Raw genomic sequence first — 26,750 nt, forward strand, 5'->3', positions numbered from 1 at the left:
AAACTTTAATTTTATGGTGTGCGTTAATGTAATGTGAAGCAATAATTGCAGAATACAGTACTGCAATTATTACTGTATTCTGATTACAATGTGGAGAATGTACACTCAAATATGTTTTTCAAAGCATACATTAATGAGTCTAGATTTAAAAGGCCACAATAAAATGATACTCACATTCGAGTTTGGGAAAAATGGAAAATACAGGTGACGGCATAAAGTTCTTGCCTTTTGGTGAAGTGTAATTCATGCAGATATGGGAATGTTTTCAGGTCCTCCAGTCTTCATAAAATCATATATTCATCCGTTCATAAGAACTTTGAGTTTTATATTTGTTACTTGTTGGTTTTCAGATCATTGTAGATTTGTAGAATTTCAATTTTTGCATATCAGTAATCTTTCTGGCTTGCTTGTAGTCAATCAATTTTGTACTGGCTGAAGATGAACACTTTGTTTTAGCTGGGATGTAAACTTCAAACAGAATGGGTCTTCATTGTTAGATTCCCTTTTGGGTATAATTTTTTTGAGAAAAGAAACTTGCTACAAACAAATTATGATAGCATCTATGCGTTTGTCCAAATACAAAGCATTTGATATAAAGGGTAGGGTGGAGGCACTCAAAGGGTGCCAGATTGGACAGTGAATAGATGGTTACACTTGCCATAACATAATAAAACATTGCCAATCATACAGTGAGTTCTGTAATTTATGGCTTTGTAGTAATCTATTATAACTGCTGGGAAAGTACAAATTTACCTCCCATCATAGTCCAACTCAGCCATAACAAATAACAAAATTTTAGGTTACATCACCTTATGGCAGGGGTGGATTAAGTATTACTCAGCCCAGTGGTTCTTGGAGTTCTTTTATCACCTGAATAGAATCAACTTCTTGCTAGAATAAAATCAATAAAGATTTCATACAGTACTTAGTGGACATAAGTGTTGTGAGAGAAGGCACTTTATAGATATTATTCTCGCTAGCAATTCAGCTGAGAGGAGGACTCCTTCCATGATGGTTCAATTGCCATAAATTAAAATGGACACAGCTGAATAGATTTCATGGAAATACTGATAACATGTACAATATTATGGTTAGGTTTTGAAGGAGGCTGGTAGGTTGAGGCAGAGTTCATGAACATTTATAAGGTGTACAATGTCTCGAATAATATTTAATGTCATTCTCTGATTGTGTCATCTTGAGGTGAATTTCAGCCATATTAAGGTGATATGTTGATACTAGCCAATCTAAGATGAGACGTGTACCCTCTTGAAATGGATGTAGAATAATTAGGATTAGTAGATCATAGACCCATCTTGAGATGCGCTTGAACTATCTCAGAATCAATAAATCATGTTAAGATGGATGTGCCATTTCAGATGACACATCATGAGGGGGTCTCAACTGAATTAGCCCATTTTAAAATGGTTCAAACCCACCTCAAGATAGCATAGCTCAAATCTTGGAATGGGGTCATGCCACTGCATCATCCATAAATAAAGCGTTTACCATCTAAGGATGAGCTGTTGCCAATACACAACCCATAAATGATGCATTCATGTTTTTGTGATCTAACACTAAAATGGTTCATGCCCATTTCAAATCATGCAAAATTTGACTAAACATGATTATCTTAAGATGGGTCTGTGGTCTAATAATCCTTAAATGATTCATGTCCACGTTAGTATGACACATTTCTCCATCTTGTAATGGCCAGTGCCAACACATCATCTATAAATGGCATACCCACCCCAAGATGGCTGCATGGTCAAGTGATCCTAAAATAATTGAAGTCCATCTCATAATCACACAAATCAAAAGATTGCACTGTACAACAACACTGATATTTACATGATATATTCATTCTTGGATCTGACATACAAGTTCAGTAATTTCCCATTACAAAGTGGCATGGTACTATAAAAGGTGCGACATTAAGTCATGAATATACATTAATAGTTGTGTACAAATATGTGCTACACAGACTACTAGTAAAGATAGAATTTTTGTGCTAGTATTACAACTTTGAAGTTAATGTTTGACTTTTATGATCATACTCCTTATTCAGTAGATCTCAAACTTGGCTATTCAGGTACTTTTGTGAGGCTTAGGTAGATATCTGTTATTACTAGTAAGTAAGTGTTTGTGTTTCATTTGAGAGTTAAGTTCACACAGACTTATTTGTCCATTTTATTATTCTGTACTAAAAGTGCCAAAAATTCCAAGTACATGTACGGGTACTAATTTCTAATATCTTTCAGGCATTAGCTAGATATGGTAGAAGTACATTTCAAAGAGTGGTTGGAGACAAAAGTCAAATCTTCTCTTTAATAAACATCTGTGTTTTGGACTAAGTGATTAACCTTTTCACATGCCATAAGATTTTATCCAACTAAGGGCTGAGCTCTTACCTGAGGAAGGAGAATGGGGTGACTGAAAACCTTTTGGTGTATTCTTATGAATTTCAGATTTCATTTCAAGTGCCTTCATGCAGACAGAAATAAAGATGTTGATAGGTTTTCAAGATGGGCATCAAAGTTATTCTCTTTGATGTCCTTCTCGCTGGACTACTATTTATAGGCACCCATCATGGGTCCTGAAGTTGTAATGTAAATTGTAATTTTAGGCCTATGTGGAGCCATCAACATATATTGTTATAGAAATTACAAGAATCAGAAGCAACATCATTTCTTTATAGCTATTTTACTTTGTTTCTATGGGCTTCAAGAACAGATATCACTTAATGGGTTTTGTGGTAATTATTGTACACTGGCAACACTGGCGTAACTGTTTTCATGTTTGGTATCACTGTGTACCGTTAGTTACAGTCGCACCACAGGCGAGTGTAGTTCCCCTCTTGCAGTTCCTCTGTTGATGTGTAAGTTTACGTGTGTTTATTTTGTTTTGTTATGTACTGTGTTCATGCTGTGTTGCATGTTTGTCATAAATTGTTTATGTTGTGTTAATGTGTTGTATGGCTAACGCTAGATATTTTGTCTGTTTATGTTATAGATCTGAGGGCCGGTATTTTGTTGAATAAAGTTTGGAGTTTGCTACCAAGTGTTTCAGTCTCATAACAATTTATTCAACAAAATACTCGTCATGGCTAAGGAGTGGAAAACACTGGCACCGAACCTTTCAAAACTTTATGGAGGAGAGTGGAGAGGCCGCACCCAACAAGCTGAGGGCTCTAGTGAACTGTGTATCCCCGAGTGTGTACGAACTCATCGAAGACTGTGCTACGTATGAAGGTGCCGTTGCAAAACTAGAGTGTTTACGTCAAGTTACCGAATGAGATTTTTGCAAGGCATGTTTTGGCAACCCGACGACAGCAGTCAGGTGAATCCCTTGATGAATTTCTGAGAGAGTTACATAAACTAAGCAAGGATTGTAACTTTAAGGCAGTCACAGCTGAACAATACCGGGAGGAGATGGTACGTGATGCGTTTATTAACGGTATTGCCTCAGCATTTATTCGTCAGCGCCTGCTAGAAAACAAGTCCTTGGATCTGGAGGCGGGGTACAGTCAGGCCCGTACGTTGGATCTTGCCCAGCGTAATGCTGATTCCTACACGTCTTCCTTGCCTGTTCCTCATGCAGCTGCTTTAGTTCCAGGACAGCAAGGACAGCCTTGTGATGACCAACAACCACAGTCAATGAAAGAAGAGGCGGAAAGAAGATCACCTGTGGACTCGACTGTCGCTGCTGCACATTCGTCAAAGGCTAAGGCTAAGAATTCTGACAGCACTACTGTTACACTGTATAACGCCACTCTGCTCACTCTTGCTGCCACTTTTCCAAAGAACCTTTCACATGCAGCTACAGACATCACTGTCAATGATCATTCACTGAAAGCATTAATTGACTCATACAGTTCGGATAGTTTCATAAGTGAGAAAGTGGCACAGAAACTAAAGCTGACAGTAGTTCCTGCAAGCAAGGAGATTTCAATGGCATCAGCATCTTTGAATACTAGCTCCCCTGGGTATGTTACGGTAGACTTGGGTCATGTCAATCAGAATTATCCATGTGTTCAGCTAGGGGTTTTAAAGGATTTATGTTGTGATGTGATCTTGGGTCATGATTTTCAAAAGCAGCACAAGAGTGTAACTTTTCAGTATGGAAGAAATAAACCAAGTTTAAGGGTAACTAGTAACTGTGCCTTGGCAACAGCTGATATTGAGGAGCCTTCACTGTTTCCGAACTTGCCCCAACAGTGTAAACCAATTGCAGTTAAATCCAGACGCTATAGTGAAGATGATCAGTTGTTTATAAGTGACCAGTTATCACGCTTGGTATATGAAGGTATCTTTGAGCCTAGCATATCTCCATGGAGAGCACAGGTCTTAGTTGTAAAAGATCCTCTTGACAGGCACAAAAAGAGATTTTGTATTGATTATTCTCAAACCATCAACCAGTACTCAGAACTAGATGCATATCCCCTTCCAAGGATAGAGGACATGGTGCACAGTCTTGCAAAGTACAAGGTGTTTTCCACATTTGACTTGAAGAGTGCATACCACCAAATTAGCATTAAAGAGAGTGAGAGGAAGTACACTGCTTTTGAGGATGCAGGGAAATTATATCAGTTTTGCAGAGTCCCATTTGGTGTCACTAATGGAGTAGCAGTATTTCAGAGAGCTATGGATAAGTTAGTTGGAGATGAGGGTCTTAAAGATACTTTCCCATATCTAGATAATATTACTGTAGCTGGGTCAACTCAGGATGAACATGATAGCAATGTTAAGAAATTTTTGGAGGTTATTCAGAAACGGAAGCTTACCCTCAATGAATCTAAATCAGTTATGTCTGTGCCTACAATCAATGTTCTTGGGCATTGTGTTGGTAATAATGTCATAAGGCCTGACCCTGACAGATTACGTCCTCTCCAGGAATTACCACCTCCCACAAATATAGGGTCTTTGCGAAGAGTTCAAGGGTTGTTTGCATATTATGCTAAATGGGTTCCTGGCTTCTCCAATACAATCCAACCCTTGATAAACACAAAAACTTTTCCATTGAGTGAATCAGCACTAGCTGCCTTTAACACCTTGAAAAGGCAGCTTACGGATGCTTCTCTAAGGTCTGTGGATGAGAGCCTTCCTTTTGTTGTGGAGTGTGATGCTTCAGAGGTCGCTATCTCAGCAGTATTGAACCAGGGTGGCAGGCCAGTAGCTTTCATGTCAAGAACGCTTCATGGAAGTGAGTTGTATTATCCTGCTGTAGAAAAGGAGGCTACAGCTATTATTGAAGCGGTTCGCAAGTGGAGTCATTTCTTAGCCAGAAGACATTTTACTCTGATTACTGATCAGCGCTCTGTAATGTTCATGTTGGATAACAGAAAAAGAACCAAGATAAAGAATAACAAGATACAAGAGCAGAGGCTTGAGCTGGCATCATTCAGTTATACGATACAATATCGTCCCGGGAAACAGAATGTTGCGCCAGATACCTTGTCTCGTGCATACTGCTGTTCTGTTTTCCCAATGTCGAATCTTACAGACATTCATGAGAATCTTTGCCACCCTGGGGTAACTCGGCTTTTGCATTTTGTGCGATCTAAAACCTCCCTTTCTCAACAGATGATGTGAAAAAGGTGTGTGCTTCTTGTAAAGTCTGTGCACAGCAAAAACCACAATTCCATCGTTCAGCACAAGGGGTCCTCATTAAAGCCACACAGCCGATGGAATGCCTGAGTATTGATTTCAAAGGACCTTTGCCTTCCACCACAAACAATAAGTACATACTTACAGTTGTTGCATTTCCTTGTTCAAATATGAATTCAAAAACAGTAATCAAATGTCTTGAGTCTATCTTCAGTCTTTGTGGAATGCCAAGTTTCATTCATTCAGATCAAGGTCCTTCTTTCATTTCTCAAGAACTGAAGATGTACCTTTCTCAGAAGGGAGTTGCAACAAGTAAAACAACACCTTATCACCCAATAGGTAATGGTCAGGTTGAGAGGTACAACGGGATTATTTGGAAGGCTGTTTGTTTAACACTTGAATCTCATGGTTTGAAGAACCAACACTGGGAGATGGTGCTTCCCGAGGTTTTGCATTCAATAAGATCACTCTTATGCACTGCAACCAATGAGACTCCACATGAGCGTTTCTTCAGGTTCCAACGACGTTCTAGTTTCGGAAATGGATTACCAACATGGCTTTTGACCCCTGGGCAAGTGTTATTGCGGCGGCATGTTAGGTCTAGCAAACACGAACCATTAACTGATCAGGTAGAACTTGTTGATGTGAACCCAATGTACGCAAGTGTCAAATATCCAGACGGGCGTGAGTCAACTGTGTCTATCCGTGACTTAGCTCCAAGTCCTGAGAGTCCGACGACTCTTGCGCACCCGGATGAGGCACCAGGAAATATAGAGACTCCGGGTTCACCCACAACACAAGATGTACAGCCTCATACTAATCATGACTCTCATTCATTCACTGAGCCCACTGAGTTAAGGAGGTCGACTCGCGTGTCAAAGCCCCCCGATCGTTACGGATGGGACTAATCTGATATTTCTGACATGGTATCCATTTTGTTAATGCTGAATTTTTCTAGGAGGGGAGAATGTGGTAATTATTGTACACTGGCAACACTGGCGTAACTGTTTTCATGTTTGGTATCACTGTGTACTGTTAGTTACAGTCGCACCACAGGCGAGTGTAGTTCCCCTCTTGCAGTTCCTCTGTTGATGTGTAAGTTTATGTGTGTTTATTTTGTCCTGTTATGTACTGTGTTCATGCTGTGTTGCATGTTTGTCATAAATTGTTTATGTTGTGTTAATGTGTTGTATGGCTAACGCTAGATATTTTGTCTGTTTATGTTATAGATCTGAGGGCCGGTATTTTGTTGAATAAAGTTTGGAGTTTGCTACCAAGTGTTTCAGTCTCATAACAGGTTTATTGATTTATATGAAGATGGAGGATTTTGAGAAAAGGATGTCTGAGTAAATATGCATTTGAGGAAAGCAAGTTCAAGAGTTAGGACTATGTTTGTTCATACAAATACCAATCTATATTTCTTCTACATTAAGACTGTGAAGGATGGTTGAGCAGTTGATGCATTTCTAGTAAAACTCTACTCAAAAGCAGAGATGAGAATGGATCATGAACCATGCAAGCTTAATTGGCACAAAAAGTTTGAATATCAACCTCTTCAATGGTTCCTTTTCAGTCATATCCTACTTACATGTACTTGTACACGAGTTTCCACAACATGCATTTTTTTCACTAAACCTTTCTGTACAGGCCCCATACTGGGAATAGGTTGTAATTATTGGTAATGACAAATTTTAGTTCATTATAACAAATAAACTCACCTCTCTAATTTTTTCATATATAATATTCTATATTAATATATGTACTTATATTTTTCTTTGTAGTCTGGTTCTGCTGATACTTACTTGATGGAGGGAGGGTGTTGCACCAATAATGCCACACATTGTGGGTGCTTTTAGAGGTTGCTTAAACCTTGTGCATGAAAGTATTTGACTTCATCAACCATCAGCCATTCTACAGGTAACAAGTCAAGGATCTTATAATGTTTTCCAATGAAAAAGAATTTCATGTGTGATGTTTGAATATAATGTATGCTCTACTTTCCATTTAAGACATTCTGGTATACTTTGTATACTCTATATACTCAACAACTAATGCTTGTTCATTCCCTCTGCCTCCCACTATTGAGGTTCAGACTCTTGAGTGTACCACTCTGAGTACATCTACTGTTTTGGATTCAGGAGTTCGTGAACCTCAACTACAATTGTGAGATGGGGGGAATAAAACAGACTAGTAGCTGAATGTACAGTAAATAACATTTGAAAATTATGAATAATGGAACAACATAATGTTTTTACAGATTTGCCTATCATAATTATCACCTCTGCCACTCACTGTGGAAGCTAATAGTTATCTATTAGTACACTAGAAAGGAGTGACAAAATCAGTTCACCATATTTCACCTAAACTTAACATGGAAGACAATTCTACAGCTTGAGCAGTTCTACTGAATATCCACACAATTCTGATCAAGTTCAACCATAGATTAACACATTCTTAATTGGCTTTACTGCACACTACATTAGTACTTCTGAATTTATGAGTAAATCCTTTTGCATATTGATGAACTTATGGGTCAAAATGTCCTCATGTGAAAGATAATTAACACTGAAGTGGATAAAAATGTATAAAGAAAAGTTTCTCAAAGAACTGTATCAAAGATAAGGAAAAGTTTTTGAAAATGAATTAGTTTGTATTGTGGTAACTTCACTGACCATGATCATCTCATGCCTTCTTGACAAACAGGTTGTAAGTTTCCTTAGGTGGGCCAATTAAGTCATGGAATTAAAATATTGCATAAGAAGGTTAATATGATATCTATGCTGAACTGCATATAGTAACTGGACTGAAAAATTAAGAAGCGTGACCTTGAGATGGTATTGTGGCTGCAAGATTCATATCAAAGCAGTGATATAACACGTGCTCGAAGGATTACAGTAAAATCATAGCAACAAGAAGTATAAGTTAGAAGCATTATTTGAGCATGAAAAGCAATAGTGTGGAACCACCAGAAAGTTGATGTTGGCATAAGAACTGTTCAAGTGCATACTAAAAGAAAATGTGACACTGTTGGGTGCAGGAAAGTTCTTGCACAGAAAAACCCATGAATGAAGGTATTGACGGTTTTGATAAAGCAAGGAGGCATGCAATGCATATGACTTATGTTATTTCAATCAGGCAGAGATAAGACTAAAATGTATATTAATCATTGTAATAAGCCTTGGCAAATGGAGTAACATGAACATTAATAAATGATAAAAATCTTGTAAGTCCTATGAAATCTGAGACTTGCAAGCTAACTATTCAGCAGCAATAGTGTTCGAGTAATTTTTAGCATAATAAACATTAACATAAATATGAATAAACAATGAAAAACTTGAAGCCAATGAGATTTGAGACTTTCAAACCAATAAGCATAGATGCAAATCCTGCAACAATTGGATTTGAGGTGGGATGCTTGAGGAGTAGGTCCTTTACCTATAAAATACTATTAAGTTGGGGAGGAGGATTACTTACATACCATTCCAAGTGTTAGAAGATTCATCTTCTTCAAGATATTCACCCATGCAAACAAGGATAGAAGGGCTGGCAAATTGTTTGTAACAAAATATAACATGATACAAACCAGCTATTTAGCAAAAGTAGTGAAGTCCCTCCCAGGTTAAGACAGAGTTCATTCAAAGATTGCTGAGACCTTGCAGAGCAGAGGACAATGAGAACTACAAAGGAGGAGAACTGTGTACATGTAGTGCTAATTACAATACCTCTGGAGATAAGCAAAGTCCAAGTGCTACAAAATAGATGCTGGGGGTATATTTCTGCTATAGTAAATACTGAACATGCTCAACCTCATTAAAATGAATTTTGAATAAACAAAATGCCTTGCTCTGTCTGAATAAGCTTCTGATAAATTAACTCTCATGTGGCATGAGGCAATTGGTAAGACAACCAAAAAAAAGCCTCCGATATACTGATCTCTAGGTGTAACACTACCATATAATACATACACGATAAATTTTTGTTTGAACACATGACCAAACACTATCCCTTGTTAATTGATTGATTTATGAAATTTTTGGCTTGAAGGCCAAGCGCCGGAGCCGGTAGGCCATTCAGCACAGCTATCCCTTGTAAATTGACCTCTGTTCAGTTTAGGAGTTTTTTGTCTAAGTGGACACTGACAGCATTGGAAGGAAGAGATTTTTTGTCATGTGTTTATAAAGAGGGGGATGTCTGTTGAAGAGGGAAAGAAGAAGACAGAAGATAGGGATGAATGTGTGGTTATGTATTTACCTAATTGTAGAATACAAGAAAAGGAGCAACACTCACTGGGTCCTGTCTCCTATTTTCTAATTATTTATCATACCTAGCCTCAAATTCATGTACAGTTCCAACTTAATCTATATCCTTGATTTCCAATTATCATATTTAGATTTGAACTTGTGCATTGTTTGAGTTTGGGCTATATCACTTCCTAAGTTATTCCAGGTATTTATACATCTGTATAGAAAACTGTATTTCTTCACATCTTTTAGACATGTGGTCTTTCTTAATGAATATTTTGATGCAACTGAAGGGGTTTCTCCTAGTTTTCTCTTTTTCTGCACAAGGGAATGGAGAGGGGGAGGGGTCACCAATTAAATGAAGCGGCCTTGCTGTGAATGTGCTCTGTCTTGCTGCATTGCTTGACCCAGGGCAATAGGTGAGATGCAGAGAGGGTTGGTGGAGGTGGAGTATGTGGGGATGAAATGGGTAGGAGTGGAATTATGCCTATTGGCCTTGGCTACTTCCCTTGTAAGGGGGAAAAGCCTTTAGGGTATGTATGTTTATCTAAGTGAATCTTAAAACTTCAAACTGTATTACATTCAATTGCCATATCTGGGAGCTTACATTCATTGGTGATGTAATTGGCAACTTGTTTCTGACTAGGTTGAATCTACACCCTGACAGCCCAAAAACATTTCTTTTTTTTCAATTTGGAGGCTATCAATTCCCTTTAGTCTTAAAAAAGTTGTACTAAGTCCTCCCTGCCTCTCCATTTTTTTTAAGAGAGAACATGGATTCAAATGTCAAAGGAATTCTTTGTATGCTTTGTTACATTTGGCATAAATTTTGTGGCTAACCATTGTACTGTACAATCTATTAATGTCTTCAATAAGATTTAGGAACCATACAGAAATGGCATATTCCTAGTGTGGGTGGACTAGTAGTCTATACAGCCAGTTGACAATAGCATGACTTTCAAAATTGAAATATGCTACCAATCCTGGTATCCAATTTGCTTTCTGCGAGGCAAATTTGTAAAAATTAAATATCTTTAGGTCATTACTTACAATTACACCTAGATCCTTTGGTTAGTCTTTCCAATAACTTGTAGTCATACTTTGTATTGTTTATATCCGACTTACTTCAGTCAAATTTCATTAGCCACTTTTGAGACTTGTCTACATCTCCTTGAATATTCAGATGATTTGAGTGATAATTTCCTACTCCACACAGTTTAGTATCATCGGCAAATTTGGAGACAGAAGATTTAACTCTAGTGTCACTGATATGTATACTATGAACACAATTGGCTCTTAGGAAAAAAATCTTAAATATTTAGGATTTTTTTTATCACAGAATTAAAGAACTATCATATGCAATATGTACCTATTAAATGATTCAATTAACAAATTTCCTCTGGCCCCAACAGTATGTCCTTTTGTAATCTATTCAGAGGCAATTTTATTAACTTTAGAAAAGCCTTTTAGCCACAAAGGGGTACAGATAGGCAATTAGTTTGATGATTTTGATCTCATCAGTGCCAGACAATCTTATTCAAATTTAACTAAGCCTTTTGCCCACAAAATACAGTGAGACCTCTCATTAACTGACATTAATTAGCTGTGTTTGTGGTGTTTTCGGTGCTGTTTTTTAGTGTGCAATCACTATGCCACCCAAATACCACACCAAAACACCGAAAACACAGTGAAAACACCGGAAAAGCAGCTAATTAACGTCTGTTAATGAGAGGTCTCACTGTATATAAAAGTATTAGTAGCCCAATAGTCCTTATGTGTGAATGATATTTTGATTTGGCTTTGAGTAAACTCAGCACACTGACAATCAATCTATTATCTTGGGTCTCTTGTGCTGGATATACATGGTTCTTGGGTATTCAGCAGTGGTTAGCCCATACATCATTCAGAAAAATTATATTGCTGTCTATGCTGCAATAATGTTGAGCAGCCTTAGGTTACATGTTATACTAGTATGGCTCTTAGTGTCTTGGGAGTGTTTTTCTTATGGGTTTTTCTTGTGGAGATGTTTGGTCACTTACAATATTTTTGTATTTTGTGTTGTGGGGACTGGTAGATTCAGTTATGTCTGAGTAATATGCTACTGAACATATTTTTTAAGACTCTACATTAGGTTTTCAGTGTAATTGATGTTACGATTCAAGAGCTCCTGCGTAAAATTAAATTCCATTCTCCTGTGCCATTCCATTTGAAGAATTTTGGTTTTTGTGTTTAGATGGTGGATGGCATCACATCCGAGTGGACTGAAGCATTGGCATCTAGGCAAGAAACAAGATAAATGAAATTTTGAGTCTGCTATGAGAGCCTCTGGATATTGGCAGGGAGGACAGTCTTAAATCCTGACAAAAACATTTACAGCGAGTAGGTGTCATCTCGTTACACTCTTCATGGTTTTCCTTTGTATTGCCTCTGGATTTTTTTTTTGCAAGGTAATATTCATGGGGATGCACAGTTGGATATGGTATTTATAAATTGCTTGTATACAATGGTTACCTTCTATTTCTGTTACCCTAATCTTGGACTTGTAACTGTTGAGCACACTACTTTGTTTATCATCCCACTGATATTTATGTGGTATATGAATGCAATGTCAAATGCGAGTACCAAGGTACTAAGATTTTTGTTTAATGATAGTGGGCATTTTGAAGGTTTGTATTTATGAGAAGCTTGGTGACACCTGCTCCGCTATACATTAATCAAGTTCATTTACACAAGTTTGTACGTTTCTGGCTGCATTTTTTTTTTTTTTTTTTTTTTTTTTTTTTAATTTGTGGTGTTACCCTGTTATTGTAAGGTCGTATGCATAAGAGTTTTAACATATCCTACATTTGGGCAGATGTTGTGCATTAAGATGCATTAGATTGGAAGGATTAACACTGGTAATAATTCCATTGCTATTGTGGCCAGTGGGCAGGAACCAAGATCAGAGAGAAACAAGGCTGGTGGATGAAAGTGGAATGGGTTGGAGTGGGTGCCTGCCTTCACTGGCTACTTCCTTTATTAGGTCGATTGATTTATGGAATTTTTGGCTTGAAGGCCAAGCGCTGGAGCCAGTACGCCATTCAGCGCCTTCCTTTATTGGGGGAAAGAAGCCCTCGTTATATAGATAGAAAGGGGTTCCCACTTATGGGGAAAAGGACCTTTAGTGTATGCATATATTTTGTTCATATTGCAAATTTACAGATATTTGTAATTTGCAGTATCACCTACAAGTTATACATGGTAAATTCAACTGAGAAGACCATAGCAAAGAAGTTCAGGGTTTTATGTGACTGCAGGGGCATAACCCAAGCAAAGGGATTTAGGATTTTGTTCTGGCTAATGATAGACAATTTCTCAGAAAAAAAGAGGACATCACCATAGTGATGGGGTTAAGAAGTTTAGTCTGACTGAACCCAGATGGTCCTGTTCAACTACGAGTGTCAATAAAGAAAAGAGGCCCTGTCAAGTATATTGACTGCATGACTTTTATGAAGCCAATAGTATAGAGTCTTCAGTAATACCCTACAGCCCATTTTTGCACGATAAATCAATATGTTGACCCTGGTCTCTCTTGCAGAAGACCTGCACCCCTTGGGTAACCAGCAGCAGCCTCCAGGCAGGACAAGTCACTCAGGGAAGATATATTGCTGTTGTTGTCAAGGGATTGTTAGTGTGGGGCATTGTAGTATATGGTATTTACCTAGTTTTGTTATGGGAAGAGAGCTATGCTTGTAGTGACCTGCTTTTGTATCTTTCAGCATCCAGTTAACCTTAAATTCTTGTATAGTTTTTGCACTCACTTCTTCAGTTTGTTTCAGATGCATGGTGGTTGCATTTTGGGCAGCTTGAATCTGTAGCCAGGCTTGTGTTGGTATGGTTTTAATGCTGGATAGTGTCTTGCATTCAGGCATGGTGTCCTCCAAGACTGGGAACTAGTCTCTCCTCAGAGTAATGCCGATCTACTTATATACTTTTTTAACACACACTGTCTTTACCATTCTTATGACTCCTCTCAACTTTTCCAACCAAGTCCCAAAGTAAAGTCTAGTAAAGATGAGGGCAGGTGATATTGATTCTTAGCAGCCACCAGTCACAAGAAGCAGTGTGTGAAATAATGGGTCATTCCATGCCGGGACTAAAGTGGCAAAACAGCTCAACAGCTACCCATTTGTTAATGAGCATCCCTCTTTAGAAACTAAGCCCACCCATCATGTGGAGGGGGCTAGAAAAGGTATCCAGAACCTAATTCATCTCGGCTACAGTATACCTGGTTGGGAGTTGGCCTCGGGAAAGTTCTTTTGCAGTAAAGGTTTACACCAAGAACATTACAATAAACTTTTTCTCACTTGCCTTGTTCTATCTCCTCATAGGGACCAATGATGAGTACCTGTTTGTGGTGGTCCATACATACATACATACATACATATATCAAGGCTTTTTCCCCCTTACAAGGGAGGTAGCCAAAAAGGAAAAGGCATAAAATAATTTCCACCCATTCCATCCCTGAATACACTCCACACCCCTCCACCCTCCCTCTTATCTTAGCACCTCCTGGATGACGGGTCATCCCTGCACCTTGGTGGTGGTCCAACAAGATGGATAGTAGAGCTGTCCATTTTAAAAACCCAGCCAACTCCCCTCTCTTTAATTTGGTACCATACAGCATACAGACCGACAACTGGTATTAAAATTTCATTGCATATAGAAAAGGAACAGAGTTTTGGTCTGGCAGAAGCCATAGTTCTATTAAACTGCAGGGCATTGCTGTAGCAAAAGGATTAAAGATTTTGTTTCAGAAATGTGCCAGACATTTGTCCTGGTAAGGTTTCATCAGAGCAATTGAGGAATTTATTGTGGGAGTTGTCACCTTTGATTAAGAATGTTGTCATGACAACACCAAAATATTTCATTGAAGTGAAGAGACATTACTAGGAGAAAGCCAACTAATTTTACTTATGTGAGGGACGAGTCCTTAACAATCCCTTGATAATTCAATATATCTTTTCAGAGTGACTTACAGTTCTGCATGTTGTGAAAAGGGATCAAAGATGTTCTCTGGCTATTGCTATGTCATCCAGACAAGGAAATGCATAGTTATGACCAACATTGTCACCTTTACCCTATGTGCTTAGAGGTGAGTCCAAGTCACCAGCAGCTGTTGAACTTGAATGCAGGTCAATCAATCAATCCATTGGCCCTGGTCTCCACAATGAAGATAATTGTATTGTATTTTGGTGCCAACAATTCACCAACACTTCCATCCCTATGGACAATATGGCAATATAACCACACTGAAGAATGCTTGATAAAAAAAAGAGAGAGAGAGAGAGAAAAGTGATAAAAGAGGAACGTATGATGAAGATCATGGTGTCTCCTTACTTAACATGCAGTTAATTGCTTGTGTGGGTTTTTATATTGTGATCACTATAGATACAACAAAATCCATTTAGGAAAGATTTGGTTGTACTACTGCAAGAAGTAATGGATAATGGACCCAATGGCATAAAGAAGGGGGAGGGAGCTGCCTTGGGAAGCACATCTGGCCCCTTCTCTCAGGGGCAGTAGTTCAAAATCATGGAACCCACATTAGGAGTGGTACCATCTTTTGTCAACTATAGCAATTGATGTATGAATTTATTTGAAATATATATATATATATATATATATATATATATATAAAACCACACACATACACATACATACTTGATATAGTACAAGTGGTAAAAAAAATTCCAAGGGAAATCAGTTTGAACATGTTTAAATAATTTTAGTCAAAAGGCAGAATTTTGTCCCTCTACACTTCAGGATGGATCCTAACAGGGAATGACAAAGAATAGGATGATGTAGTGATGCCATTTATGGGTATCAAAATGGCGAGCCTAAGCAACTTGTTAGCCCATTACTGAAAAACTACATTATGTGTATACTCATACATTTCAGAAAATGAGAAAATGTACGAGAACTTCATATTGACTCCATTAGTTCCAGCAGTGGCAAAGTAATATGGGAAATGTACAAGCAGGGTGATCAGATTTTGAAAACTGGAATACAGGACACCTAAATTGGAAAAGTACATGGACAATGTGTACTGGTTATAAGAAGCTAAAAAAACAAGCTCATAGCTCCAGTACCTACTTCATTGACTTGTACATATTTTTTTTTTTTTTTTTTTTTTTTTTTTTACTTGCTTTCCAGGGATGTGTCTAATGTATACTGTATTACCAGATCTGCTCAGTGATCATATATATAAAATTTCACTCGGCTATTATTGCTTTCGAATTAATGTATCTGTAAAATTTAAAATTTTCTACAATTTTCATTTCAAGTGTTTAACCTTGAAAATATGAGACAAAACATGTCCCGGTGAGGGTTGATACAGGACGCGGGACAGATGCTTTAAATACGGGATGATCCCTTATAATACGGGACATCTGGTCACCCTGTGTACAACTGAAGGAAGTATTGTAGGCTTTCTCCGTTACTTACTGACTCCAAAGCCTCTATTGCAATTTTTGTGAACTTGTCACTGATGAATGCAAAGCTTGTTAAAAAATTCTACAAATACACTAAGGTCATACCCATGCTATCAATGCACTATTTCTTAAAAAACAGCTAAAGACACATATGTGTCACCAACTAATTACCAAACATGCTCATGTCTTGCAGGATATGCACAACCATTCAGTCAGCAATAAGTCTGACATCAAGGTTTACCCCTTTTTTGGGGGAAATATACTTTACCAATTTTGTTCTGGTTAATCCCAGACTGTTTATACATGGACAGGTAAATCCTATCCTGAAAAATAGTAAAATTACTCATAAGTTGATTTACCCCTTGAGTTATATCACCTAGAATATGCCAGAAAAAAGTTATGAAGTATTTTGTGCTGAAGTGGTTGAAGAAATAAAAATCCTCTATTCACAAGCCCATTCATGGGGGAAAGAAGCCTTATCAATGATGTTCAAACATGCTACCAGTATCACAAGGCTTTCATCATTATGACCCTGTCAGATTATAACTTTGTTACCCAAGAAAGAGCAACGAAAAGATTTAAACAAAATAAAACTTCCCTACACACACACACATTATATATATGTATCTATGGAAGAAATTGTTTGTTTAATCTCTTTAATGTACCAAAATATTTTATTCAGCTGTGGACTGTAACTAAGAATGAAGGAGAAGCTGCACAGTCGAAGAGAATATTTTGGCATCAACAAGAACATGTTTTATTAACTGCATCACTGTTGCAGGGCTTTTGAGATAGATGAATTTAAGGGAGTTTAGACCTACTGTACACTTAAAATTTGTGTATGCAGATAAACACCTACTGAAAGAAAGCATTCAATACCATGCTTTGTTGGAGGGGCTTTGCTTACGAAACCACATCATACATACAAATACCAAAAAACTCTTTTCCCCTCGTACAGTGCATGGCTGAGTCAAGCACACGCACACCTTCCACCCATCCAACAACCCATTCATCATTCCTCCCATCTTAGCTCCTTGAGGTTCAAGGATCATCCCATCAACTGCTACACTGCTTGGGTTGGAGGCAATGCAGCAAGACACAGCATCTCCACAGCAGGGCTCAATTGCTTTATCAGATTTACCACCGCCATTTCAATATATGGTGACATGCCCACACTCCCTGGTCCATTAGAGATAATACCAAGTCAAGAAGAAAAAAATCCCTTCACTCCATGTCATCTCTTCATCCACACCTATTCCTTCTCCTCTCTCTTCTTTACTTGACAGACACTTCCCTTGCATCCAATGTCCCCTTCACCCTATCCATTCATCTCACTCCTAGCCCATCCTGAACTCCCATCCACTTCCACCCCGTCACTCCCTCTGCTAGTCCCTTCTCGCTTATTTCTTCCATATGCTCACACTATCTTAGCATTCCTTAACCCCTTCCATACGGTGCCGCACACGTAGGCGTCATGGGGAGCGAGTGTATTCGCGAGGCTGCCATATCGGCGTCTTGATTATATTTATTGTAGTCGCCCCTCCATAATGACATTCTTTCTAATTCTTTTGTAATCGCATTTTCTATGGTTATCAAAATTCACGGGTGAAGAGAGAACGATCGATATAAGCGGTGACTATATTTTATGATGCGAGTATTATTACGACACGTCGTACGGCTGGCATTGGCTGCTGCCACTGAGATCTAAGTCCATGACGCCTACGTGTGCGGCACCGTATGGAAGGGGTTAATCCATCCTATCTGCCAATTCTCCCTCTCCCCCTCGCTCTCTGCCTTATCTCCACATATCTGGACTTGTTCATCCTCATAACCCCCACTAAACCTTTCAAACACTTTATTTCATACACATTCAAACTCCTTGCTTCTGCTTCTTTGAAATTCCAAGCCCCTGCTCCATACAGTCTCATGGATACAACTACTCCCATCATGCAGTCTTCTCCTTTCATGTACCCCAGATACCTACCTCTCATAACACTTTTTGTTCCTGCTGTGAAAGTGGTCTCACTACATTGCCTTTGAATTGAGCAATGCAGCAGAGGAAAGGGATGACCCTTCATCCAAGGTGCTTTGATGGGATGAACAACATCTGGGTTTTGGATGGGTATGGGTTGGTTGCAGGGTGGGTGTATTCTTTGACTCCCCGTTACAAGGATGAAAAGGCCTTTTGATACGTATTCATGTACATAAATTTAGATTATAGCAAAGCAGTAAAAATTCTTAGGTTGTATCATCTTCAACATCAAACTTTGATAAAATCATATCCACATAGCACAAATATGTTTTACACAAAAATGCCAAAGCTACAATCTTTTAAACATTTTGTTTTGTTTTGAAATCAAGATGCACAAGGAAATGAGGTTCATAGCTATAAATCTTCAACATAAATGTGGAATGTCTAACCTTGATACAATGACAAAATACCAGAGTGCATGCACAAACATGGAGGAAAATCAAGTTTTCAATATGGGTTAATTTTTCCTTATTTACTAGTAATGAATGAATACAAAAGCCCTTAAGCTTACATGGAGGATATGAAATATTAACTTGGATCATCTTGCCTCTGATCCAAGCAGTGTGATGAGGGATACAGAGCCCCTTCATTCTCGATGTGCTGAAACAGGATGGGAGGTTACATGGGTTTGTGTGAGAGAAGGGTAAACCGGCTATGGCTATTGGGCCAAACTATGGAGGCACAGTACCTTATTGCACTGCCTTTGACTAAATGGTATGGTTAGGGACTGACAAACTCTTCATCCATGAGGCACCACGATGGAAGAGACAATAAACAGCCTATGTATGTATTTACTCAATTGTAGGTAAATGTGTGTATGTATTTATATGTCCAATGCAAGAATGTGCTTTCACTGTAAATATATTAATCTTCCTGCAATGGGCTAGGTTTATAAAACCTTCCTCCATCCAGTATCACATTAGTACCAATTAAATAAAACAAGATTTTCCTTCCACGTGCCAATTTCTAACAAATAAAAAAACAATCTCTAGAATGTTTTTATAATTTATTATAAATGGATGAACATTACCTCTTTACACACCGAAGTTCTTTTATTCAAAAATATTGCTATATACACATAAACAAGTATATGTACAAAAGCGATCTCACACTTCAAAACAATTATTTTCGAGTTGTGAGTCTTCATTCTCTTCAAAGATTACCATTGCTGGCTTTCTGGATGTTGGAACCTATTACATGTGGCCTTCAAAGCTGAAAGATATTTTATTGTTGAAGCTGCGCCTTACAATTTGGACTGGAGGTTCCTGCAATAGAAACAGGATATTAATGTTATGCAAGTTAACATATTATTAATGGGAAATGTAAAATTGCTATCTGACATAAAAACTGGCTTAAAAAAATGCATTAATGTTATACTATAACTACTGCATTATAGTGCAGGATGCTGCATGGTAAACATCAATGATTCATCCTGCTATTCCAAAAATATTTTCAGCAAGAAGATATATTCGGCACCAAATGATTACGAAAGCAATCTGACAAAAAGCCATAAATACCTTAGTCTTTCTGTGCAACTGTTTATAAAGTGTATAGAAGATTAAATATAACATATATTTTTTTCCTTTGAACTGAAATCCTGTCACTTATTCAGCAATATCAAGTCCCCAGAACAAAATATGAAACCTTATAATCTTGTACATATAAAAATTACCTCTGGAAGTACTTTGACCAATTGGTAAAATCTTAATTTCCAATCCAGTACAGTCTATATAAAACGAAAACTTGAAAGAAGGATGTGTTAGTGTGAGGTTGCAATTTCTTTTATTTTCTTTCGTATGAAGACACCAGGCATATGAATAAACTATTCATCATATCTGTCCAAGCATTTGTATACATTTGATCATCATTACTTCTACATACATATACCAAGGCTTTTTCCCCTTACAAGGGAGGTAGCCAAAAAGAAAAAGGCATAAAATAATTCCCACCCATTCCATCCCTAAATACACTCCACTCCCCTTCACCCTCCCTCTTATCTTAGCACCTCCTGGATGACGGGTCATTACTTCTAATTTCATTTAATCTATCTACATACTAGGGAGGAAATATGTGTGAGAAATAAATTGACGCAGCCCAAAGGGATTTCTCTCCGTCTTCTCCTTTTCTGCATGAGGGTATGGAGAGGGGGGGTCGTTGATTTAATGAAGCAGCCTTGCTGTGGATGTGCTATGTCTTGCAACACTGCTTCTGACCCAGGGCAGTGGGCGAGATGCAGGGATGACCCGTCATCCAGGAGGTGCCAAGATAAGAGGGAGGGAAGAGGGTGGAAGGGAGTGGAGTATGTTAGGGATGGAATGGGTGGAAGTGGTTTTTATGCCTTTGTTTTTTGGCTACCTCCCTTATAAGGGGGAAAAAAAGCCTTTGTTATATGTATGTATGTATGTATGTATGTATGTATGTATGTATGTATGTATATATGTATGTATGTATGTATATATATATATATATGTAAATGTATGTGTATATATATATATATCTGTATATATATATATACACACACACACACACTAGGGGACTCTTATAAAGGAGGTAGCCAATCAAAATGTGCATCCACTCCCATCCATCACCCCATTTGTTTCCCCTTTTATCTTAGCTCCTCATGGATGAAGGGTCATCCCTGTCTCCTGCCCACTCCCTGGGTCAGAAGAAATGCAGCAAGGCACAGCACATCCACTGCAGGGCTGCTTCATTTACACAGCAACCCTCCCTCCTTGTCCCCTTGTGCAATAATAGAGAAGACTAGGAGAAATTCCTTTGAGCTACATAAACATATCATACATACACAATCATTCTCCACTTACACCTATCCACCGACCTCTCCTTTCCCTCTTGCTCAAAGCTGCTTTCACCCCATCCATCCACATCTATTTTCCACTGTTTTTGCTGGTCTTTCCTCACTCGTTCTTTCTTTGAGCCCAAACCATCATCAGCCCTATCTGCAATCAGACCCTGCTCTCCTCCTCACCTATATCTCATTCTATACAATCTTGTAGCCCCAACCATACTTATCGGACACTTCATCTCAAACACATTTAAACTTCTCCTTTCTGGCTCTTTTAAATTCCAAGTCTCTGTCCCATATAATGTCATAGATGCAATTACCCTTTTATGAAAATCTTCTTTGTTTCCATTCCCACATTCCTATTTTTCATGATACTTTTCCATCCCCCACAAGACACTTCTTGCTTCCCTCAATCTACAGTTTACCTCCCCAGCACTCCTCCATTCCCTGATACAGTAAACCCTCGATATAACGGATGATATAGGGGCAGGGGTCTGTCGTTACATCCGAAGATCCGTTATATCCAATGGAAATAACGGACAGATCCATTATATTCTGAAGTTTGTCTGGTATTAGAAATTAGTAGGATTAGAAATTGCAGTATACCCTTGATATAACAGACAATATAGGGACAGGGGTCTGTTGTTATATCCAAAGATCCATTATAACTGAGGATCCCTCACTATAACGCATGAAGATCTGTTATAGCGAGTTGTCCAGTCAGATTTTTTGTCCGTTATATCAGATATCCGATATATCGAGATCCGTTACATCAAGGGTTTACTGTACATGTGACCCTATCTATCTATATACCGAGAGCTTTTTTCCACCTTATAAAGGAGGTAGCCAAGTCAAATGCATGTATCTACTCCCACCCATTTCACTCCCATCCACCACCCTTTCCTCCCTCTCATCTTAGCTCCTCCTGGATGACGGGTCATCCCTGCATCTCACCCATTACCCTTGGTCAGAAGCAATGCAAAACAGAGGACATCCACAGCAAGGCCGCCTCATTTAATTGGTGACCCCCATTCTCTGTCCCCTGCATCAAAATATAATTCACACATAATCACTTCCTAACCACCCCCATCCCCCACCCACTCCCTTCCATACATCATAGCATCATCGATACACAACCATTCTCCACTCACCCCTATCTTCTGTCTTCTGTTTTCCTTCCTCAACAGACATCCCCTCTTTTTTAATGTCTCTTTTACCCCATCCATCCATCTCATCCTCGGTCACCCCCTCCTGTTCACTCCATCCACCTCTGCCTTCACACTTCTTTTACTAATCTTTCTTCTCTTTCCTTTATACTCTTAATTAAAAGCCTTCCATATGGCTTTCAAAATAATAAAGTTCAACAAACTGATCTCTCTAACACTATTATATTTGCATTTGTCTCCTTTTCCTTCGTAAAGCAGAACTATACAAGCACTCCTCCAGTCTCTGGCACTCTCTCCTCCCTTAGACACAAACTTAACAACCTTACTAACCAATCCAATATAACTGTACTTCCCTTCTTTAGACATTCTGAATGATACCCATCAACCCAGGTGCCTTTCCAGCTCTAATCATTTTCAAAGATCAATGTTACTCATCTTTTCTTACATTTGTCCTTTTCTTTAGGCCTCCCACTACCACAATCAATCCCTCCTCCATATATTCAACAGCCCTCTAAAATACTCTACCCATCTTCCCTTTACTGCCTTCATTTCCTTAAACATTTCTCCATCTGCATCTGTTACCTTTTCCTCACTACCTGACTCAACCCACCCACTCATTCTCTTCACTTCCTCCCCCCCAAAATTTTATTCTTTTCAAAATTTTGTCAAACTCCTACTCCATGTTACATCTGTTCTCCTCTATGCCTCCCTAATCTTACATTTTATTTCTCTCTCTCTCTCTTTTTTTTTTCTTTTTTTTTTCTCATATGTCGCCAGCTGAAACAGGCAAAGGGAGAGTAGCAACTGCCAGATCCCAGCCCTCCATGTGTGACAAAATGCAAGAAATACAATTATAGTTGAGAGATTTTTGGGCCCAGCAAGTGTCAGTTGCACCACCTGATTGCGGTGAGGGGTTTGATGGATTTTCAAAATAGGCAGCTTTGCTGTCCATCATACAGGAACACCACATGCAGGTACCATTATTGGTCCCACCTTATGGTGTATATATCCTCTGCCCCATACATCAATATGGGTATAATTACTGAATACAATATTGTCTTTGCATTCATCTACAAATACACATCTTATAACACTTCCACCCAGTTATTGTTACAAAAATCTTTAGCCAAGGAAAATAATTCTTATATTAACTTGATTTGTTCAAAGAAAAACAATTCACTAATTGCCAGCAACAGTTTCTCTGCTAAAAATGGATGGTAGGGTGGCATTTAAATTTTTTGCAGCTCTATCCCAACTGACAGGTTTACTACATACAAGGTTACAAAGTACCTCAGCAATGATAACATTTAAAAGGGTTATTATCTTTACTCTAAAATACAAGTAAATTTAGGTCACACTCAATGTTATATTGAATAACATTCTAAGGGTTTTCAGAAGAACTTGTTACTAGCGTACAAAGGTGTTAGTTCCTACTCTATCTATGTACCAAAGGTCTCTTCCCCCTTATAATGGAGGTAGCCAGCCAATGCATCCAGCCCAACCTATTCCTAAACCTATTTGTTTCCATCTCATTTGAGATCCTCATGCATGAAGGGTCATCCCTGTTCCCTGCCAGATGCAACACAGCAAGACAGCACATCTGCAGCAGAGGCAGTGGCTTCATTTACACAATGAGCCTCCCTCCTAATCTCCTTATACATATATATAAAAGACAAGGAGAAATCCCCTCAGGCTGCAACAAGTTATCATCTATACACAACCATTCTCCACTCACACCTATCCTGTGCCAAGAAGACCAAGAAGAGGAGAGAGAGAGGAAAGTATGGACCAAAGAGTGGCTGCTGAAAAGGGATGGACTGTCACATATCAATTTACTGGAGGAGTTGTGACTACAGCCTGAAAATTGGTTCAATTATCTCAGGATGGATGAACAAATTCATTTGACACTATTGTCTCTAGTAAGTCCTTTTATTAAGAAGCGAGACACATGCATATACAAGGCCATATCACCTCATGATTGGGTGACAGCTACACCCTGCTTCCTGGCAATGGGTGGAGTGTATGAAAACCTGAAGTTTTCAGTATGCATTTCTCCACAAGCTCTGGGATGCATTATGCCAAAGACATGTAATGCTATACGAAAAGTGCTGAAAGCAGACTAGGTGAGCACAATAGGTTACATTAGTTACTAGAAACAGAAATATCTATCCCCTGCCCTTCCCTCCTCAAAAGACATTCCCGTCTTGCTCAAAATCCCTTTCACCCCATCCTTCCATCTTGCTTTCAGTCTTCTTCTCAACTTCACTCTATTCACCTCTGCTTTCCATACTTTTTTTGCAAATATTTCCTCACTAACTTTTTCCATGTGCCCAAACCATCCCAAAAATCTTTCACCAGCCCTATCTACTAGCTCCCTTTTCTATCAATAATGTAATACAAACTGGATCACATGTAAACAAAATGCTCACCAAATATTGTGTGATCAAACGTCATATTTAACAATTAATTTTTGATGTGGCTTCAATTCATGTGCTTGGCCCTTCATACTTTCCATTCCCCTTTCATCTAAAATTATAATTTCCCCCCTTGAATTAGTAGCCTTTCATGCTTCAGCACAATCACAAGGTTAGAGTGGAGAAATATGGGAAAAGGAAAGACGAGGAAGACAAAAAATGGGAAAACAAATAATGGTGAAATGAAAGATGTGTACAATACAAATATGTTAGGGGTTGTAATAAAAACGGTGGGAATATGAAACAATTAGACCACACACATAACCTAACTCAGGCAATCAATAATTATGTAAATGACATTAACCTCCTCAATATGCATCAAATTCTTGCACACAGCATCGGATGCCTGATGTAAGATGATTTAATGATGGATCACAATACTTGCATTACAAAATATAAAGTTACTGCTGATTTACTAATTCTCTTTCACTCTGAGTAATGATAAACATAATCATAATCAAGCCAGTTCACAGAATTCGGGGGTAACTAAACTACAACTACAAAATAAATATAATCAGGACACCAATGCTGGTATCCTTGTATACCCACTCATGCCTCATGACACCTAAGCAGACATTATCATATGAAAGAGGTTAAGCAGGATGTGAGAATGGGTCAGAACTGATGAACTGCTACCCTGTAACTGGGCAAAAAGTTCTACTGTAGAAACGTCTTTCAAATATTTCTTTCAGGGGTCTTAGCTATATCCTTACATCAATCATTACACACCTCCCAACATGTGATAACCTACAGTATGTCACGCATGTTACTTTTTGTGGTAGAGGGGAGGGTGCTGATGGATTTTGAAGAGGTGACAGGGAGACTATTCTCTCTAATATTAATCTCATAGGATCATCACGTGCAGGTACCTATCATTGATACATATAATGCTTAACCTCAATCCATGATCCATCAGATTAAAATAGTTATTGACCATGGGGAGGGGGTCGGATAATTGAATATTTTAGGTAAAAGAGAAAATGTCCGACAAACGTAAACCACTGACAGTGTACTACTTTTCTTCACCAATGTTCAGCATTTCTATCCTTGGGGACAGTATCACACTAACAAGATAAAGTCACAGAAGAGGTAAAAGAAAAATTTGAGGGGAACAGCAGAAAGGAGGGAGAGTAAGAGTTAAATGATCAGCATTCTTCATCAAATAAAGTTCAAGCATCATAACTAAACATCTCTAATCATAACAAAATGCTGTGTGACCGGTCTACAAGGAGTGCCACCAGTCCCTGAAGTATTCAGTCAATCTGTTGCCTCTGTTCTTTCTTACAGCTATCAACAGCTCCCAGAGAGATTGCTATGGACACCAATTCAGTCCACAAGGCAGAGATGAGATTCGGTGTTGTTTGGGGTTGTAAGAGTGAAGAACAGTGTAGTTTTAGGTGATCTGTTTTCTGTGTACTTAGTCACCCTCACGGGGGAAAAGGGCTTTTGATATGTAATATATAGGGAAGGAGTTATACTTACGAGATCCTGTCTCCTCTTCTCCAACTATCATACCTAGCTCTGAAACTATGGATTCAGCCTGATCAATACTAAATTTTAAGCTATTTCTGGAGTTCATGCATCTGTATGGAAAGCTGCATTTCCCAACACCTTTAGATATGTGTTATTTTCTACTTGTTTCCACAAGCTCACAACTCTTGTCTCAGACCATGAGATCTTCTCTATCAGCTTTACCTATTCCTTTTCACATCTTGATTACTACTATAATGAACACTACTATAACTACTAGACACTACTGTAAGTAAAATACTGGCTGTATCTTGAGCAATTCTTGGTTTGTACCATTTCAGTGCAGAGTGAAGAGCTGAATGAGCACTATTGCTACTCTCGCCTCTTTTGAGAGCGATTTGTCCATTGGGCTGATCTCTGGGGAAGTTTGGTGAAGTATACTTTGGTAGACTGATAAGGAGGATTTGCTTTGTGAGGAATAGGTGTAT

The 26,750-nt window shown here is 38.5% G+C and overlaps 1 protein-coding gene and 1 long non-coding RNA gene across 3 annotated transcripts in view; one reads left to right on the forward strand and one right to left on the reverse strand.

Annotated features, from left to right (window-relative positions):
• LOC143025585 (uncharacterized) lies at positions 1–17,521 on the forward strand. Its single transcript, XR_012966413.1, has 2 exons — positions 1–2,744; positions 6,901–17,521. It is a non-coding gene; the product is annotated as an uncharacterized LOC143025585 (long non-coding RNA).
• Positions 17,522–19,338: 1,817 nt separating this feature from the next.
• Positions 19,339–26,750, reverse strand: part of LOC143025582 (alanine aminotransferase 1) — an 89,034-nt gene continuing 81,622 nt past the window's right edge. For both annotated transcript variants that reach the window (XM_076185475.1, XM_076185476.1), the window contains exon 11: positions 19,339–19,614. In XM_076185475.1, the coding sequence (XP_076041590.1) occupies positions 19,593–19,614 (22 nt within the window). In that variant the 3' untranslated portion in view covers positions 19,339–19,592. The remainder of the gene's footprint in view (positions 19,615–26,750) is intronic.

The sequence above is a fragment of the Oratosquilla oratoria genome, chromosome 5 (assembly GCF_046742065.1).
Source record: "Oratosquilla oratoria isolate Oo_2021 chromosome 5, ASM4674206v1, whole genome shotgun sequence".
NCBI classification, from domain to species: Eukaryota; Metazoa; Arthropoda; class Malacostraca; order Stomatopoda; family Squillidae; genus Oratosquilla; species Oratosquilla oratoria.